The following is a 19701-nucleotide window of genomic DNA, read 5'->3' on the forward strand; positions in this document are numbered from 1 at the left end:
GGAGCAGGGGGGTTAGGGCTGTCAGGGGACAGGGGTGGGGAGAGGAATCAGAGCAGTCAGGGGTCAGGGAGCAGGGGGGTTTAGCTGGGTCGGGAGTTCTGGGGAGGGGGTCTGTCAGGGGGCGGGGAGTGGTTGGATGGGGTGTGGGAGTCCCGGGGGTCTGTCAGGGGGTGGGGGTGTGGATAAGGTTTTGGGCAGTCAGGGGACAGGTCGGGGGTAGGGTTTTAGGGGGGCAGTTAGGACGGGGGGGTCTCAGGAGGGGGCAGTCAGGGGACAAGGAGCGGGGGGGCGTTGGGGGTTCTGAGGGGGCAGTCAGGGGGCGGGGAGTGGGAGGGGCTAGGGCGGGGCTCCCACTGTCCTCTTTTTTGATTGTTGAAATATGGTAACCCTAGTTACATTCTTGTTTTGAGCAATTCTTTAGCATTTAATATAAAAGGACTCAGATCCCCCTCAGGATTAATGCCAACTTCACAGTGACTCACACACAGTGGCTAGCATTGCTTAATCAAATCACTGCAATGCTAAGAGGCTTACCAAAGACTAATTAAGCAAGAGTGACTCATACAGCAGATTCTGTAAAAACATGAAGCCTGATTCTCCTTTTACATGCACTAAAGTAAATCTGGAGGGGCTCCACGGAGGTCAATGGAGTTACACAAATGTAAAACCAGTGGCAGTGAGAAAGAATCAGGCCCATAATGTACAGCTATATGCCCTGTAGAAAGTCTCAAGCCATCTGTGGCGCTCAACTAATGTAATATTTTTAATTTTAAACATATAAAAAGAACTATCACCGAGGAATGGTGGCCATCCAATTAGTTGAGATATCAATGCATATAAGGACTGGGGTGCAGTTTTCTTTTTGCCAATGATGAGCAACAGATTGGATGTTACAGTGACAGTCAGAGCAAGTTTCTGGACATATCAGGTATCTGAATTGCTTCCTAGAAAAATTGCCCTCCCCAAGGGAAAAAGAAAAAAAAATGACAATCCATGTCTATGGAACCATAAACTACTAGAACCATTGTGAAGATAGCTGGGGAAGGCAGTGGGGAACTGGCAGTAGTATTTCAGTGCAGGTATCATCAGTAGGCATGTTCATAGAATCACAGAACTGGAAGGTACCTCGAGAGGTCATCTAAGCCAGTCCCTGGCACTCAAGGCAGGACTAAGTATTATCTAGACCATCCCTGACAGGTGTTTCTGGAATCTCCATCACTGGGGATTTTTAAGAGCAGATTGGACAACCTCCCTAGGCAATTTATTCCAGTGCTTAACCACTCTGACAGTTAGGAAGTTTTTCCTAATGTCCAACCTAAACCGCCCTTGCTGCAATTTAAGCCCATTGCTTCTTGTCGTATCCTCAGAGGTTAAGAACAACAATTTTTCTCCCTCCTCCTTGTAACAACCTTTTATGTACACCTCTACTCCGATATAACGCGACCCGATATAACGCAAATTTGGATATAACGCCGTAAAGCAGTGCTCCGGGGGGGGGGGCTGCGCACTCCGGCGGATCAAACAAGTTCGATATAACGCGGTTTCACCGAGGACAGCGTTATATTGAGGTAGAGGTCTACTTGAAAACTGTTATGTCCCCTGTCAGTCTTCTCTTCTCCAGACTAAACAAACCCAATTTTTTCAATCTTCCCTCATAGGTCATATTTGCTAGACCTTTAATCATTTTTGTTGCTCTTCTCTGGACTTTCTCCAATTTGTCCACATCTTTCCTGAAATGTGGCGCCCAGAACTGGATACAATACTGCAGTTGAGGCCTAATCAGCGCAGAGTAGAGCGGAAGAATTATTTCTCATGTTTTGCTTACAATACTCCTGTTAATACATCCCAGAATGTTGTATGCTTTTTTTCAACAGCGTTACACTGTTGACTTATACTTAGCTTGTGATCCACTATGACCCCTAGAACCCTTTCTGCAGTACTCCTTCCTAGGCAGTCATTTCCCATTTTGTGTGTGTGACTGATTGTTCCTTCCTAAGTGGAGTACTTTGCATTTGTCCCTATTGAATTTCATCCTGTTTACTTCAGACCATTTCTCCAGTTTGTCCAGATCATTTTGAATTTTAATCCTATCCTCCAAGGCCTTGCAACCCCTCCCAGTTTGGTATCGTCCGCAAACTTTACAAGTGTACTCTCTATGCCATTATATAAATCATCGATGAAGATATTGAACAGAACCGGACCCAGAACCGATCTCTGAGTGCGTTATGCCCTTCCAGCATGACTGTGAACCACTGATAACTACTCTCTGGGAACAATTTTCCAACCAGTTATGCACCCACCTTATAGTAGCTCCATCTAGATTGTATTTTCCTTGTTTGTTTATGAGAAGGTCATGCGAGACAGTATCAAAAGCCTTACTAAAGTCAAGATATATCACATCGACTGCTTCACCCCATCCACAAGGCTTGTTACCCTGTCAAAGAAAGCTATCAGGTTGGTTTGACACGATTTGTTCTTGACAAATCCATGCTGAAGAAAGGTAAGCATATAGTAACTGAGATGACAGAGAAATATGTATAGAAATGACACTACATAGGTTTCTGATTGCAACTCCCCACTGCAAGTCATTAATGTATTTAAAAGTTACCTAAATACTTAAGGCAGTATATAAGAATGGAGAGTAGTCCTTTAAATAGCTTGTGAGCCCTCTAGAGGAGATCATTGTGTTCTAGGTTTTAGAAGTTTCCAGAGCCCAACCAGAACAGTGTGCTTATATAGCTAAGCCTTACATAATATGTATATTCAGTAAAAATGCTTATATTTGGAGCTATGTCCATGTGGTCCTATAGTTTATATTTTTTGTGTAAAAGAGCAAAAGGAATAACATTTAATGTAGGAGAAAAGGTTAGACTTGCTTCACAAAGGAGTCCTGGAGCCTAGGAGGAAGTGTGTGTGTGTGTGTGTATTATGTACACACACAGGAACTGCCTAGTAACTTGTAAATTGCTTTTGGACATGTGCACACAAAAACAAGGAAACATCACCATTATCTAGCCAGACCCTTGGGACTCAGTAATGCTATGACACAGAGAAAGGACACCTATAATTGGCCAATAGGGCTGGTTTCTTCCTCAAACCCAGGACTTGTTAGAGAGCAAATATCTTCAATCCACATTGGGCTTTTCTCTCCCATAAATGCAAATTAACGAAGTTCCATTTTACATTTGTTTGCTGCAGTATGCTTGATTTTTCACTCAGTTGGGATTTTTTGGCACATTCTCCAAATTGTTCTCCAAACAGGTCTCCCAGCATTAGTGCTGCTTAAATGGGTTCAGATGTAATATATAGGTGCAGAAAAGAAAAGTCAATATAAATGATGAGGGATTCCTCTCCTACTTCTCAGTAATACTTTGAAAATACTACTTTGTTTATATTTTCTTAGTGACTATGGGCAATGTGTTCAGGAAGTGAAAATGATACCATCCAAGATGTTTCTCTTCTGACTGGTCTTGGGATTTATGCAAAAAGATAAAATTGTGGTTGAAGATCTCCTGATTTGTGGTCTGTAAGCAAATGTCTTACTAAAGGAAATAACCTTAAAATAGTCATGTTCATCCCTTCATTTCAAGGGAGAAGGTTATGAAAGAGTACAGGACCCATCTGGGTTTAATAGGAGAAAAGCGAGATATTGTCAAATATGGATCAGTGAACTCAAGGGAGCTGCTTAAATAAGGAAGGTGAAGTGCTGTAGGGGATGCCAAGTAGAGATACATATTTAGTAACCTATTGAATACAAACGACTCTCCTTGCTTTCAATGCTTTACACAAGCTGGCTCACCTACCTATCTGCTCTTATTTCTCTCCACTAACCTTCTCATCTAATTTCACCATCCAAGTTACATAACTGTCTCTTTTACAAATTCCTTCCATTCCCAATTTTTTTAAATAGAAAGTGTGTACACACACACACACACACACACACTTTCTATTTAAAACATGGCTGTCCTTGTATATATACACACACACACATTATATATAGTTCTTAAAATGACTTTTTCTCTAGCACTTATTTCAACAGAGTAACTAAATCCCATACACATCTCTTTGTCCCAAAGCAGCAAATGCACACACACACAACTCTCAAGGATTTTCACCAATGGGGGGAGGGATAGCTCAGTAGTTTGAGCATTGGCCTGCTAAACACAGGGTTGTGAGTTCAATCCTTGAGGGGGCCACTTAGGGATCTGGGGCAAAATCAGTACTTGGTCCTGCTAGTGAAGGCAGGGGGCTGGACTCAGTGACATTTCAGGGTGCCTTCCAGTTCTATGAGATAGGTATATCTCCATATAGAACAAGAATATGTTTGGGAAAAAGATGAATTAAATATAACTATCTTTTGTAGCAATTTTTTCTTCTTTGTGCATTATTTCATTATCTTTAGATGAAAAAGCTGTGACATGTGGCATTCACTGATCATAAGTTACAGAAAACCATATCATTCCAGAAGCAGCCTCATACAGGCAACTGTGTTATTGAGGGCTAAAAAACCAGTAAGTTATTTATATTATTCCCTCATGGCCGCTCATATATTAGTAAATGACTCTGGCTCCTACTTATTTACATTAGATATGAATGTTTCATTGATTTCTGTTAAAACAACTGCAACAAGTTACAAAGCCCAAAAGCTAGTTCCTCATTCATTTTCTTTTGGATTGGACAGCCATGTTAATTTGCTCTGATGTGTAGAGGCTTGTCCTCCCTGATTAGCAGGTTCTTATTAGAAGAAATATTTGCTGTTGCACTCATGGGCTCTCAGTGTTTCTAGTGTTAAAGCAAGCACTCTTACCTCACCTGTCTGGACACACTCCCTGGTTTTCTTGCATCTGTTCCTTCACAGCTTCATTCACATCCTACATCAGTAGCAAATGCTACCTGCCTTCCAACAACACACATACACCTGGGTCATTCTGGTGCATTGTTGGTGCCCCACTGATACGAATTTACATCCGTGACAATCAGCTAATAGCTTGTGAGACACATGGTGGTTCTGTGGCCCTAAACATTACTTTGGTTGGATTGTCCTATCTGACTAGTGCTCAGTCAGTGCTTCCTGAGTCTCTAGCAAAATATGAGGAATGGAAATCACAGCAACATCCCAATGTTACCTGAGACATGAGTAATTAACTAAAGCATAGAATGCCGTGCAAATGGACCTGCAACACAAAAGCCATGCAGATAGTTTCATGCTCCAAGGAAGAGAGAAAACTAAGTCACAGGAATTTCCCACTTAGGTAAGAAGGGTGACTCTCTTCCCATTTAGTAACCAGGAGGGGAAGATGAGCTTACGCCATGATGTCAAATTGTCATAGGATGATGTTGCATTAAAACTTGATAATGTTCAGTCACAATGACATGTCACCAGATAACCCATTACTAATGCAATGTCATGAAGGAAATGTCCGGATGCTGCACTGAGTGTTTATTTTATGCATCTCTGCAAATCTATTTGAGGATGAAGCTATTCTCTGCTTGTTGAAGGTCTATTAACATTAACTGCATATTTACTATTGCATATTTACCTCCACCTTTTTTCATCTGGCCTAGACAATATGTTTACTCAGATCCCACAATTTATCATTTATATTTTTAGGGTGGAATTATATTCAAATCATCCTAAAAAGCTGCAGAATTTTCCACCAGCCTTCAGAGCTCCTACTCATGACCGGCTGCATGCTTCCTGCTGTTGTAACCAGCCAAAAATATATCTTGTAGTTCGACTGCTGTGAAGAAATGAGCTTGAAATATGCAGGTCAGTTATTCCTATGCTTCCTTCTCATCACCACAGACTTATCGGGGTGATCTTCATAGTCACAAGTTAAACTTCTTTTGATGCTCCTATATAAATCTGTCTGGTCAGTTCAAACTTGGGGGCCTAAAGTTAGTCATCTAAATAAATGAAGCCAGATTTTCAGGGCTGTTGCAGTCCTGGAATTAACACATTTATTGAAGTCGATGGGAGCTGTGGATGCTCAGCACGTATTACCACCAGGCTTTTATCTAAGTCTGATTGGCGGTACCGACGTTTAAAAATGTTGTCCTAGGGGTTTTGGCAACAGGCTTACCAGCAGTTTTCATCACTACAGAGAGGTCAGGGCTGAAATATGTAACATGCGTGAGGATCTGTTTCAATATTTATAAGTAATCAAGGAACCCTCAATTTTAAAGCTTCCTCCAAAAAGTGCATGATGGGTGGATGGTGCCTCAGTTTAACTGAAATGGCACACGCTCCCTCCTCCCCTACCATCCCCCCAAAGAAATTCCTATTGAGAACAATAGGATGGCGAGGTTAAAAAAAGAGATACTCAAACATATACATATTAAACTTTAATAATAGCTCTTAACTGATGTATGTGTAACCCAAGGTTTTCTATTGCCACAAAGGACAGTCTGGGATCTGGGGAGGTAGGTAATACACAAAACTAGAACAAATTCTATAGGTAATATTTTAAATGTGGTGGCTGTAAAAATACAGAGCAATGGTCCACCTTACTATTCTACCCAGTGAAGACTTCTGGGATCCCACCACACTTGCTCACGGCAGATAAGTTTTACAGTCTTTGTCATCTCATCCTATGTGGACTCAGAGTTACTTCACCTCTACCTCAATATAATACTGTCCTCAGGAGCCAAAAAATCTTACCGCGTTATAGGTGAAACCGCGTTATATCGAACTTGCTTCGATCCACCGGAGTGCGCAGCCCTGCCCCCCGGGAGCACTGCTTTACCGCGTTATATCCGAATTCGTGTTATATCGAGTCGTGTTATATTAGGGTAGCGGTGTATTCTGCTATTTATTAAAGGTGTCCATAATTTCCAACTTGGATATTTACACTGGGCTTATCTAAATTCTCACCGTAGTTTCAGTTGGAACTTAATTATTTCCCTCAAAAAAATTATGCTGAGGAGTATTCATGGTGCAGAATGACCCATGTTCCAACCCAGAGGTGGCTGCAATTCCCACCTACACAATCTGGGAAGTTCTGTGAGAACTCTAAGGATGAAAGGGATACTTTAAATAAAAGCTGACATTACACTTATTAAAGGGAAAAGATCCTCACTCACGTAGCCATAAAACCACAAGCAAAAAGAAATACTTAAATATATAAACAGATGCCTAAGTGCACCTTGGGGATAATGTGTTCTGATCCAAGGGACAGATTACAGTCTCACCCCTCTCTCCCATGCACACACCCAAGGAAAATAAAAGGAGTTTCCACACCTTTGGTGTTTGCCCACCAGAGCTAACGAACAAGCTCTGGAGACTCCGAAGCTGTCCTTGTCAGACCTATTTCAGTGGGTTCTAAAAGGCTGGAAAGAATTTTTCCATGTGCTAAATAGTTGCCAAAAAAAAAAAAAAAATCAACAATCACCAACGCTAAGTTGCCTTGTAGGTTGGTGAGCTCTTCAGGGCAGGGTGTGAGCCATGGCTTTCTGTGTTTGGAAAGAACCTAGCATCTGGTGGGCGCTATGAGGAATATATAAATAGATGAGGAAAACAAGTATAACAAAGAGCATTGCGTAGGGCCTTAGGCAGCACTGCACTTACATCTGTCTCCTTATTTGGGACTCCTTCCACCCCATGGAAATAGATGTGCATCGTTAAGGGCCTCTGAAATGTTACATTTGAAATATTTATCAGAGCACCTATGAAAAATGACTGGGCTGGTGAAATTTTGATATTACAGTATGGTGACCAGATGTCCCAATTTTATAAGGACAGTTCCAATATTTGGGGCTTTGTCTTATTTAAAGCAACAGAGGGTCCTGTGGCACCTTTAAGACTAACAGAAGTATTGGGAGCATAAGCTTTCGTGGGTAAGAACCTCACTTCTTCAGATGCAAGTCTTATGCTCCCAATACTTCTGTTAGTCTTAAAGGTGCCACAGGACCCTCTGTTGCTTTTTACAGATTCAGACTAACACGGCTACCCCTCTGATACTTGTCTTATATAGACATCTATTGCCCCCCACCTCCCTGTCCCGATTTCTCACACTTGCTAACTGTTCACCCTATATTACAGCAGCTCCCTTTCTCCTCTCTTGAGATTTGACACTCTTCCTCCCCCCTCCCCTTTCCCTCTGCTGCTGCCCTATGGGCATCTCATTGTTGAATGAGGAGTAGGCTGCCCCTCTCTTTATCATCCTCTGCCCTTTGTTTTTCTCCTTTTTCCTTTCTGTCTGCTTCCTTGATTTATTTGCATATTTAAGTCCTATTGGTGGAAATAAAATGTGTCAGCAAATGTCATAATACCAGGGACAAACAGACAAACAAGGCTATTATGCACTGTATACACAGAGAAAAAAATTATGCCTAATATCCCTGTAAAAAAGAACACAGAGTGTGATCACTCTCCAAACGTCCCGTTTCTTACCAATGGGATAAGGTGATATTGATGGGATTGAAGGATTATGCATTTGACTGAAGTATAAAGCGTTCTGGGACACGCTTTAAATCTGCATTCATATAAACCACACAAAATATGCTGGCAAAATAAACTATAAAGATGCAGTTGAGACACCCATAATTATATATATGTCATATACAAAGTGGAGGAAGAGCTCAATGGAGGGCAGAAAAATGTAGGTTTAACTTTCTAAGTGTGAATCATATGTGTATGTGTGATTGCGAAGGCCATGGTTTAGTCATCTCAGGGTACTCTTGTGAATATCTTATATTTCTCACTAGCAATTTCAGGGATACATAAACATACATGTTTCTAAATCCAATTTTGATGAAAGTGATCATGAAAAGATAAATTTCATGATTCTAAGGAAAGGAAGGAGTGCGAGCAGCAGAATAACAACAATGGACTTCAAAAACCAAACTCAGGAAAATAGTAGGTAAGGTCCCATGGGAAGAAAATCTAGGGGGAAAAGGAGCTCAGGAGAGTTGGTTGTTTCTTAAGGAGACAATATTAAAGGCACAACTGAAAACTATCTCAATGTGAAGAAAATATAGGAAGAATAGTACGAGGCCAATATAGCTCCATTAGGAGCTCTTTAATAACCTGAAAAATCAAAAAGGAGTCCTACAAATAGTGAAAACGTGGACAAATTGCTGAGGAGTACAAAAGAGTAAGCATTAGCAAGTAGGGACAAAATCAAAAAGGCTAAAGCACAGAATGAGTTACATCTAGCAAGGGACATAAAGGCGATAAGAAGAGGCTCTTTTAATACATTGGGAGAAAGAGAAAGATGAAGAAAAGTGTAGGTTCTCTACTTAGCAGTGAAGGAGAGCTAATAATAGATGACACCAAGAAGACTGAGGTGTTTAATGCCTATTTTGCTTCAGTCTTCACTAGACATCTGAATGGTGACCAGATACTTAACACAATTAACAGTAACAAACGGGAAAGGACACAAGCCAAAATAGGGAAAGAACAGATTAAAGAATAATTAGATGAGATAGATGTATTCAAGTCACCAGGGCCTGATGAAATTCACCTTAGGGCACTTAAGGAACTAATTGAAGCAATTTTGGAACTATTAGCAATTATCTTTGAAAAATCATGGAAGATGGGTGAAGCCCCTGAGGACTAGAGAAGGTCAAACATAGTATCTATCTTTAAAAAGTGGAACAAAGAAGATTCAGGGAATTATAGACCAGAGAACCTAACTTTGATTCCTGAAAAGATCCTGGAACAAATGATTAAACAATCAATTTATAAGCACCTAGAGAATAATAGCATTATAAGGAATATGAAGCATAAATTTGTCAACAACAAATCATGCCAAAGCAACCTAATTTCCTTCTTTGACAGGGTTACTGGCCTAGTGAATGTGGGTAAGCAATAGATGAGATATATCTTGATTTTAGTAAGGGTTTTGACACAGTCTCACATGACATTCTCATAAACAAATTAGAGAAATGTGGTCTGGATGAAATTACTATTAGGTGGGTTCACAACTGGTGGAAAGACCGTACTCAAGCAGTAGTTATCAATAGTTTGCTGTCAAACTAGGAGCAGGGCCGGCTCCAGGCACCAGCTTAACAGGCACCAGCTTTGGGCGGCCAAGTGAGAGGGATGGCACCTGCGGCAATTTGGGGGCGGCAGAAATGCTGGAGCCGGCGCTGACTAGGAGGGCATATCTAGTGGGGTCCCACAGAGGTCAGTGCTGGGTCTAGTACTATTGAATATTTTCATTAATGACTTGGATAATTCAGTGGAGATTATACTTATAAAATTTGCAGATGACACTAAACTGGGGCAGGGGAAGGGTTTGCAAGCACTTTGGAGGATAGGATTAGAATTCAAAGCAACCTTGACAAATTAGAGAATTGGTCTGAAATCAGCAAAATGAAGTTCAATAAAAACAAGTGCAAAGCACTTCACTTGGGAAGGATAAATCATATGCACAACTACAAAATGGGGAATAACTGGCTAGGTGGCGAAACTGCTGAAACAGATCAGCGATTATAGTGGATCAAAAATTGAATGAGAGTCAACAATGTGATGCAATTGTGGAAAAAGCTAATATCATTCTCAGGTGTATGAATAGAAGCATTGTATATAAGACATGGAAGGTAATTGTCCCACTCTACTTGGCACTGGTGAGGCCTCAACTGCAGTTCTGTATGGCACACTTTAAGAAAGATGTGGACAAATTGGAGAGGGTTTGTTACAGGAGTGGGTGGGTGAGATTCTGTGGCCTGTGTTGTGCAGGAGGTCAGACTAGAAGATCATAATGGTCCCTTCTGACCTTAAAGTCTATGAGTCCCCAGAGAAAAGCAATAAAAATGATAAAAGGCTTAGAAAACTGACCTATTAGGAAAGGTTAAAAAAACTGGACATGTTTAGTCTTGAGAAAAAAAGACTGAGGGAGGACCCGATAACAGTCTTCAAAATATGTTAAGAGCTATTACAAAGAGGACGGTGATCAACTGTTCTCCATGTCCACTGAACAAGACGTAATGGGCTTAATCTGCAGTGAGAGAAATTTAGGCTAGATATTAGGAAAAACTTTCCAACTATGAGGGTAATTAAACTCTGGAGGCTTCCAAGGGAGGTTGTGGAATCTCCATCATTGGAGGTTTTTAAGAAGAGGTTGTACAAACATCTGTCAGGGATAGTGCAGGTTTGCTTGCACACAGGGCAGGACTTGAGGACTTTTCAAGGTCACTTCAAGCCCTACATTCCTATGGCTCTCTGATGTAACAATCGACTATGAAGTGGCACAAGTATGAGGAGGCCTGAATAAAACAAATGAACATAAAATCCAGTATGGAAATTGGGCTGGGAGCCATTGGAAAAGATAATAAGTATATGTTCCCATTCCTTGTATCCCTCTCCATACCCCACCCCATTGGTATGCCCCATAAGGATGTCCCTCCAAGGGGCACAAAAATCTAATGTCCTATTAAGGGACATCCTTATATCTTTCAAAACCACAAGAAAGAGCAAACTACATGATCCCTTTGCAGCAAGTACGAAAACATACATAGGTAAATAAGCGTCCTCACCTCCATAGGCCAGCTTTTCTGCAGCTGTTTGATCTCTCAATTAATTCAAAAACAAAAAACCCCCTTCAAATATATAATGCAATATATATAGAAATCAGCACATTTTAAGGTGGTTATTAATGCATTGGGGCCACATTCTTCCCTCAACAACATGCACTCAACTCCCACTGAGTTGAAGGAGTGGGGTGCATCTAACCAAGAGAAGAGTGTGGACATTTATGCCTACCATGCCATTAGAGGCAAACTCAGAAATTAAAACAATGTCAAAGGATCCACATGCATTAGATTGCTGTACTCATTTTGCTTGATATGAACCATACTTCACCATGGTGGAGTACAAAGGGAAAAGCATGCATATCCAGATTTACTCAAGGACACTAACACTAGTTGTGAGGCAAACCACACACAGTTAAAAGGTAACAGGCTCAATCCAAGGCAGAGTGCATAAAAATAAAGTACAGTACTAACTCTCTGAGAGGATTCAATTTTCATCAAGTACCTTTGAATGTCAAGTTCTGAATGAAGGGAGACCAACATACACTGCAAAGCCTGTAGATCAAAGAAAGAGACAGAGAGAAGAAGAAAAAAAGAAAAAAAAAGAGAAAATTGTTAAAAGGAAAAATAAATCAAAACAGAACAAAAAGAGAATGGCCTGTGCATAATGAAACTGTATTGCAGCATACCAGCAGTGGAAAGGAAAGATGAGATATATACTGGAAAAATATATAGAACAAAAGGCAGCATGTACACAATGAACAATATAGTCTTATCAATCGGTAACAGTTTCACTTCAGTATTCCAAGAAGTTCTACAGCATTGAACTCAGAAAGAGCACTAGGAACTGGTGAGTTGTGAATGTTGACAGTGATCTTACTATAACACAAGTTTAAATGAAGACGATGCCATCTTGTTAGCCTGTCACTCCCCATAGCGTCCAGCGTCTCCGAGTACGAAAAGCGTTGCCTGATCTCATGAATTTACGGTGAGTTTCACAATAGTTGGAGTTTTGCATAAAGCTCCAGCTCCCAGAGTCATAGGATTATGACTTTCATTTAAAAACAAGTTTCTAGCCTTCATAGTTATGGAGAAAATCTTGAAAATATGAGGCTTAAGATCCACAATACAAATAAAAAGAATCCCAAACGTAGTATTGTTAACATCTCATGATTTTAGGGGGCCTAACATTATTTTTGAACACTTGGAGTTCTACATGTAATGCTACATGTAATTTAAATGTAATTTAATCCTTTGTTTATTTGTTTCTACGAAAAGAAAAGCATTTTACTGTATTTCTAAATCATCTCCCCTTTCAGCCTGTGTCAAACTGCTATTACAACTGTTACAGTGCTTAATTTGTGCCAGGACTTGCCACAGCACTTCTGGGCTTGACAGTTCACAGCCCTGGCACCCCTGGGCTTGCCGCATCAGTTATGAATGTAAAAAAATGCTTGAGCCCCAGCACCTCTTTCATTACAAATTAAGCACCGCAACTGTAATGACTCCACTATTGCCTATTCTATACTTTCTGCTATTAGTATGAGCCAAAGTGAGAAACTAAGCTAAACAAATAACTATTAACTACTACAAATATCTTGTAGAGCAAGTGAGCACGTCATATAGTGCCAACACTATAATTAAGACAGTAATCCAAAGAATCTTTCAATTCTTGTACACAAAACCCATGACAGACATGATTATATGATATTTAATTCCAGGGTCAAGCCTATTAGTACACAAATATTTTATATTTCTTCAAGATTTAGTCAACTAGATAAGGGTTTTTTTGAGGGGGGGGGGAATTATACCTCTTTTTAAAAGAAAACAGTAGAACACTTCTCCCCGATGACAAACGTACTATTTAGATTTGTTCAAGTAAAATAAGATTTTTACAAGTAAGTTATTTGTACAAACACAAGAACATACTAAATGCAACCTGGAAGCACCAACTGGATAAATTCCAATCCTGATCCCAGCACAAAGGCACAGACAACACGGTCAGTTGTCACGGTCTCTGCACTATTGAAATCATGTCAGCTTTTGCATTTGTTTCTGAAGTCACCCTCCCAAACACACACACTCCAAAAGGTTTTACTTTATTTTTAATTGAGAAATCATTCAGATAGAAAAATCCATCATATTATTTAATTTTTTTTACATCAAGTGCTAAATCCCACAAGGCCAAGTAGCTGGATTGTGTGCAGGGCTTTCCATGGGAAGGAATCTCTCCCATGCTGCAGAGCTTCCCTGCGGTTTCTGTAGCCCTCATCATGCACAAGACCCTAATTGTGTAGCGTGCAATGATCCACAAACTGGCAGATTCACCAGCTCCGCTCCCACTCTGACCTCCAGCTCTTACCCAAGCTCCACTGAACAGGGTGGAGTTGAGCTCCATGCCCGATGGGTTCCTTAAATCCTGTCACCCTACACAGTGAAACCAAACTGGTGCCACTGCCTCTGGAGCCTTCCACATCACAAAGGAAGGGGCCGGATTTAACTCCCAAGTGTGTCTCATTATTAAAGTTAGGAAGCCACTTGAATAGCGTATCTTTTTAGGGGGGAAATGTCTGTTATTAAATTAGCCTTTTAAAAATAATCAAATTGTAATGTAAATTCTATAGTAGGCCGGCAGGTCAGAATACACAGTTAAAAGCGATCAATCAATTTCATGGACATCTAAAAAACCCTCTCCTCTTAGTACGACGACATATTCTCTGCCCCTCAATATCTCATGTCGTAGCATGTGCACCAAGGATTGGAGCTAGAAGTCTTTGAGTAAACATAATCTGACAAGGAAAAACCCCCACAGAAAATCACAAAATGGACAGTCATATAATACAGGAAGTCTCCCAATATAATAGACAAGTTAGTGCTATGAAGGCAAGCGAAGACTCCGCAGTCTGTTGCAGAGAAGACTTCAGATCTTATCAGACTTCAGTATCAGGAGAATACTTGGACATGGTAATATGAGAAGAACATTACTAAAACTACTTTTAAATGCTGTGATCCCAAATCAGGGGCTCACTAGAGATGAGCCTAGAATGTATTTTGAAGAAATTCAGGTCTGAATCCAAACTTTGAGGTTTGGACCCATCTCTAATATTAACCTAAATATTTCTTAGGTATTTATATGCCCTCCGCTCCCTAACTCATCACCATAGTATCCCGAGTACCTCAGAAATATTTTAAAAAATATAAAACAATACTAATCTGTTTCCTCTCACCCAGCCTGTAGGAGAAACAGCTTGATTTTTATTTTATTTTTCCTGTGTAGGTATGTGTGTGAATGTACACAGACCATACAGAGGGAAAGCTAAATTGAAGAGATGAGCTTCACATTTTAGTTCTCAATGCAATGAGGACTGTAATCCTTCTTTTCTGCTACAGGAAGGAGTTTAATAACGTAGGGTCAGCATCTGTGAAAGTTCTCTCTCTCTCACACCTCCTCCTCCTCTGGTTGACCATTTCATTGGCCCACACTGGAATGTAGCTGTCATGGGACGTTATGGCCATGGAGAGAGAAGCAGCCTCTCAGGTAGTTAGGGACAACCCCATGAACAATTTACACTATCAGAAGAGAGATCTTGAACTGTACTCTCTATTTAATGTAGAGCCAGTACAGTGAATAAAGCACTGGGATGATGTGCTCACAGCAACCTGTGTTGGCAACCAGATGAGCTGCTGTGATTGGTACCAGCTGGGAGCTTTTTCAGGGCCTGCAGCTTCATTCCTATATATAATGGGCCAGATCCTAAGCTGATGTACATCAGCCTGGCCCCATTGACTTCAATGGCAATACACTAATCTATAGTAAGTGAGGATCTGGCCCAATGAGTTGAAAGAATTTATATGTGACTACAAGGAATAACACACACTCTATTGCCCTAGACCCTCAAAGGAGAGTAGCTTCTGTTGCAAAGTATTATATCTCTAGGAGCTGAGAAAGTAAATAACCCACAAATATATAATATAAAGTGCTATGTTCTGCCAATGATGGTTTAGCATAGAAAGGGACAGCTGAACACGTGCTATAAGGAGGCAGTAGAAAAAGCTGCAGAAGGAAATCAATTTCTGATGGGAAAATGTGGAATGTGTAAGGAAAGGAACAGAGAAAGGAGCAGTGAGAGATACTGAATATAGTCAGTAGAATCAAGTTGGGAAAAGCCATAGACATATCGAGACACACTAACAGGCAAGTATGAGAAGGATTTACTATTACATGGAGAAAAACTGATCTCAGGAGCCAGTCTTTACTATGATGAGAAAGGTAATAGGAACAAAGGAAGCAGCTGCAAAACATGCTGTTTTTGAACTGTAAACAGAAATGGAGACAGCAGTGGTCTTGGAAAAGGTGTAGAAAGCTGAGACCCAAAGGAGGAAAGCAAAGATGCCAGGAATGTGCTGACTCTCATTAACTGGAGTCCTGAAAATCTTCTAATGCATGCAATTGGCAAAGTAGTATCCAAATGAACAGCATGCAGTAACTTAGGGAGAAAAAGGTTAAATAACTTAGTGCTGAATGTATTAGTAATTATCCCAATGCCTGAGAAAAGAGACTGAATGAACTGTAAGACTAGCTTGCGGGATCAGTTTGCTTAGCAGACCAAGAGAAAGTATTCACTATACTAAGTGGGATCAGGCCTTTTGAGCACTAAGACTCTAGGCCTCCAAAGAAAAATCCAAGTGCTTCAGATGCTGCTATTGGTGATTCAGTCGGAGGCATCTTTCCCCGGGTTAGTCTGAAGCAATGCTGCAGAATGGTGTTAGAAATGCATTGTACAGTTAGAGGGTTTTTGGAGGAAAAGTTACACTGCTTTTCTTACTGGCTGTGGTCATTAACATCTGGGTGGAGCTTTTCACTAGAGAGTGGGTGTTAATCTCAGTTCCCCAGATCACAGGATAACTGAGAAATCACACAGAATGTTAGGGTTTCCTGCATTTTCAATCCACCTCAGATTTAGGTCCTTGTTTTATGGTTTTGGTAAATTTCAGAAAGGAAGCAAGTCCTTACAAAAAGAACAAGTTGAATTTATACAGGTCACCTAGGAAAATTACCAGCTGCTCAGATGTTTTACAAGAGATTTCTAAAGCCAGGTCTAGAATATATTACTATGTATGAAGCAAAGACATGTTAGCAAGAAGGCTGGGGTGCTATAAAGCAATCATGGAAACTGAATGTGCTTACAACCTCTTCTTACCAACTACCCTTTTCATGATCATGCAGAATCATGTCAAAGTCAAGACTGGAGGGAAACTGTAATGGGAAAGCAAAGGGCTGGATATGACTATGTAGATGATGATATATTACTGGGAGGGTCACTGACTCATACGTCCTCTTTAAGAGCTTAGAACTGAAGGAAGGAAATAGGGATTAAATATCTATTTCCTGCAAACGCGGATTTTGTTGGGAGTATGAGAGCAAGCCAGGATGGGAAAAAGTAAGGATGGCAGCATAGCTGGGTTTGAGCCAGAGAAACTGTTCTAGTAGTAATTTTAAAATAGCAGAAATTTGTCAGACAAGGAAAATAACATACTTAACACACACATCAGGGTGGAAAAGGTGAGCTCAGATGGATTGCAGGCGGTATGCAAGATAGCCATGACAAACGGTTTGAATCTTGCATCTGAAGAAGTGAGGTTCTTACCCACGAAAGCTTATGCTCCCAATACTTCTGTTAGTCTTAAAGGTGCCACAGGACCCTCTGTTGGTTTGAAAGTAATCACAGAGACAATAAAAAGAACGAGGAGTACTTGTGGCACCTTAGAGATTAACAAATTTATTTGAGCATAAGCTTTCATGGGATAAACCCACTTCATCGGATGCATGCAGTGGAAAATACAGTAGGAAGATATATATACACACAGAGGACATGAAAAAATGGGTGTTGCCATACTAACTGTAATGAGAGTAATCAATGAAGGTGGGCTATTAGCAGCAGGATAAAAAAAACTATTGTAGTGATAATCAGGATGGCCCATTTCCAACAGTTGACAAGAAGGTGTGAGTAACAGTAGGGGAAAAAATTAGCATGGGGAAATAGATTTTACTTTGTGTAATGACCCATCCACTCCCAGTCTTTATTCAAGCCTAATTTAATAGTGTCCAGTTTGCAAATTAATTCCAATTCTGCAGTTTCTCATTGGAGTCTGTTTTTGAAGTTTTTTTTTGTTGGAGTATTGTGACTGAGGTCTGTAATTGAGTGACCGGGGAGGTTGAAGTTTTCTCTGACTGGTTTTTGAATGTTATAATGCTTGACATCTGATTTGTGTCCATTTATTCTTTTGCGTAGAGACTGTCTGGTTTGGCCAATGTACATGGCAGAGGGGCATTGCTGGCACAAGATGGCAGATATCACATTGGTAGATGTGCAGGTGAATGAGCCTCTGATAGTGTGGCTGATGTGATTAGGTCCTATGATGGTGGCCCCTGAATAGATATGTGGACAGAGTTGGCAACACGCTTTGTTGCAAGGATAGGTTCCTGGGTTAGTGTTTTTATTGTGTGGTGTGTGGTTGCTGGTGAGTATTTGCTTCAGGTTGGGGGGCTGTCTGTAAGCGAGAACTGGCCTGTCTCCCAAGATCTGTGAGAGTGAGGGATCGTCCTTCAGGATAGGATGTAGATCCTTGATGATGCGCTGGAGAGGTTTTATTTGGGGGCTGAAGGTGACAGCTAGTGGCATTCTGTTACTTTCTTTGTTGGGCCTGTCCTGTAGTAGGTGACTTCTGGGTAGTCTTCTGGCTCTGTCAATCTGTTTCTTCACTTCAGCAGGTGGGTATTGTAGTTGTAAGAATGCTTGATAGAGATCTTGTAGGTGTTTGTCTCTGTCTGAGGGGTTGGAGCAAATGCGGTTGTATCTTAGAGCTTGGCTGTAGACAATGGATGTGTGATGTGGTCTGGATGAAAGCTGGAGGCATGTAGGTAAGTATAACGGTCAATAGGTTTCTGGTATAGGGTGGTGTTTATGTGACCATTGCTTATTAGCACTGTAGTGTCCAGGAAGTGGATCTCTTGTGTAGACTGGTCCAGGCTGAGGTTGATGGTGGGATGGAAATTGTTGAAATCATGATGGAATTCCTCAAGGGCTTCTTTTCCATGGGTCCAGATGATGAAGATGTCATCAATGTAGCGCAAGTAGAGTTGGGGCATTAGGGGACGAGAGCTGAGGAAGCGTTGCTCTAAGTCAGCCATAAAAATGTTGGTATACTGTGGGGCTATGCCAGTTCCATCCCTCCATCAACCTCAGCCTGGACCAGTCCACACAAGAGATCCACTTCCTGGACACTACAGTGCTAATAAGCAATGGTCACATAAACACCACCCTATACCGGAAACCTACTGACTGTTATACTTACCTACCTACATGCCTCCAGCTTTCATCCACTTTTCATTTCCAGACTGTTTAACACAGAGGTCCCCAAATGCTCCCCAGCCTTCTCTTTTTGATCCTTCGAAGTGTTGAGTGCTCTGGCCTGATCCTGCCAAGCGCTTAAGTACATGCATATCTTTAAGAAATAACTGGGACTACTAACATACTTGAAGTTAGGCACATGCTTAATTACTTGGCTGGCATGAGGCCAGAATGCTCAGCACCTTGTAGAACTTAGCCCTGTATCCCTGTTCTATTGAGTCCTAGCCAGCCCTTTCCCTGCCCACCTTTTTATAACCATAAAAGATGACTGAGATGTTCAGTGAAAAAAAAATAAAATTAATGGAGATATCTTATCTCCTAGAACTGGAAGGGAGCTTGAAATGTCATCTAGTCCAGCCCCCTACCTTCACTAGCAGGACCAAGTACTGATTTTGCTACAGATCCCTAAGTGGCCCCCTCAAGGATTGAACTCACAATGCTGTGTTTAGCAGGCCAATGCTCAAACCACTGAGCTATTCCTCCCCCCAGTGAAGTGAGAAGTGTATCTTGCATTCTTACGTGTCTGTCTCCTCTACAGTTATTCAAGCACCATCTTGAACAATGTAACAGGCCCAACCAAATTCTTTGTGTCATGCCAGAACAAACTGATTGGGTATAGTTCCTCGAGACTAATGTAAATCCAGTTCAAGGAGCTCTTTTGTGCAGGAAAATTCTGCACACAAGAAAGCTTGCAAATGATAGACATATAATATGGCATGGAAATTTTTGAAAAAACACTGGCTAAAAATGTCAAACATGGATGCCTAAAGTGAGTCATGTAAATCCACATTTAGTCACCTAATTAAATAGCCTG

The 19701-nt window shown here is 40.9% G+C and overlaps 1 protein-coding gene across 19 annotated transcripts in view; it reads right to left on the bottom strand.

Moving 5' to 3' along the window:
• Nucleotides 1-19701, bottom strand: part of KIAA1217 (KIAA1217 ortholog) — a 518496-nt gene that overhangs the window by 125463 nt on the left and 373332 nt on the right. For 12 of the 19 annotated variants that reach the window (XR_004644414.1, XR_004644413.1, XM_034760248.1 and 9 more), the window contains exon 3: nt 11950-12030. The exons of 6 other annotated variants lie outside the window; for them this stretch is intronic. Coding sequence is in view for 10 of the 13 variants with exons in the window: in XM_034760248.1 (XP_034616139.1) it covers nt 11950-12030 (81 nt within the window). In the remaining 3 variants the exon portion in view is untranslated. The remainder of the gene's footprint in view (nt 1-11949; nt 12031-19701) is intronic. One more of the 19 variants, XM_034760253.1, reaches the window with a different exon arrangement.

This window comes from Trachemys scripta, chromosome 2, assembly GCF_013100865.1.
Source record: "Trachemys scripta elegans isolate TJP31775 chromosome 2, CAS_Tse_1.0, whole genome shotgun sequence".
Lineage (NCBI taxonomy): Eukaryota > Metazoa > Chordata > Testudines > Emydidae > Trachemys > Trachemys scripta.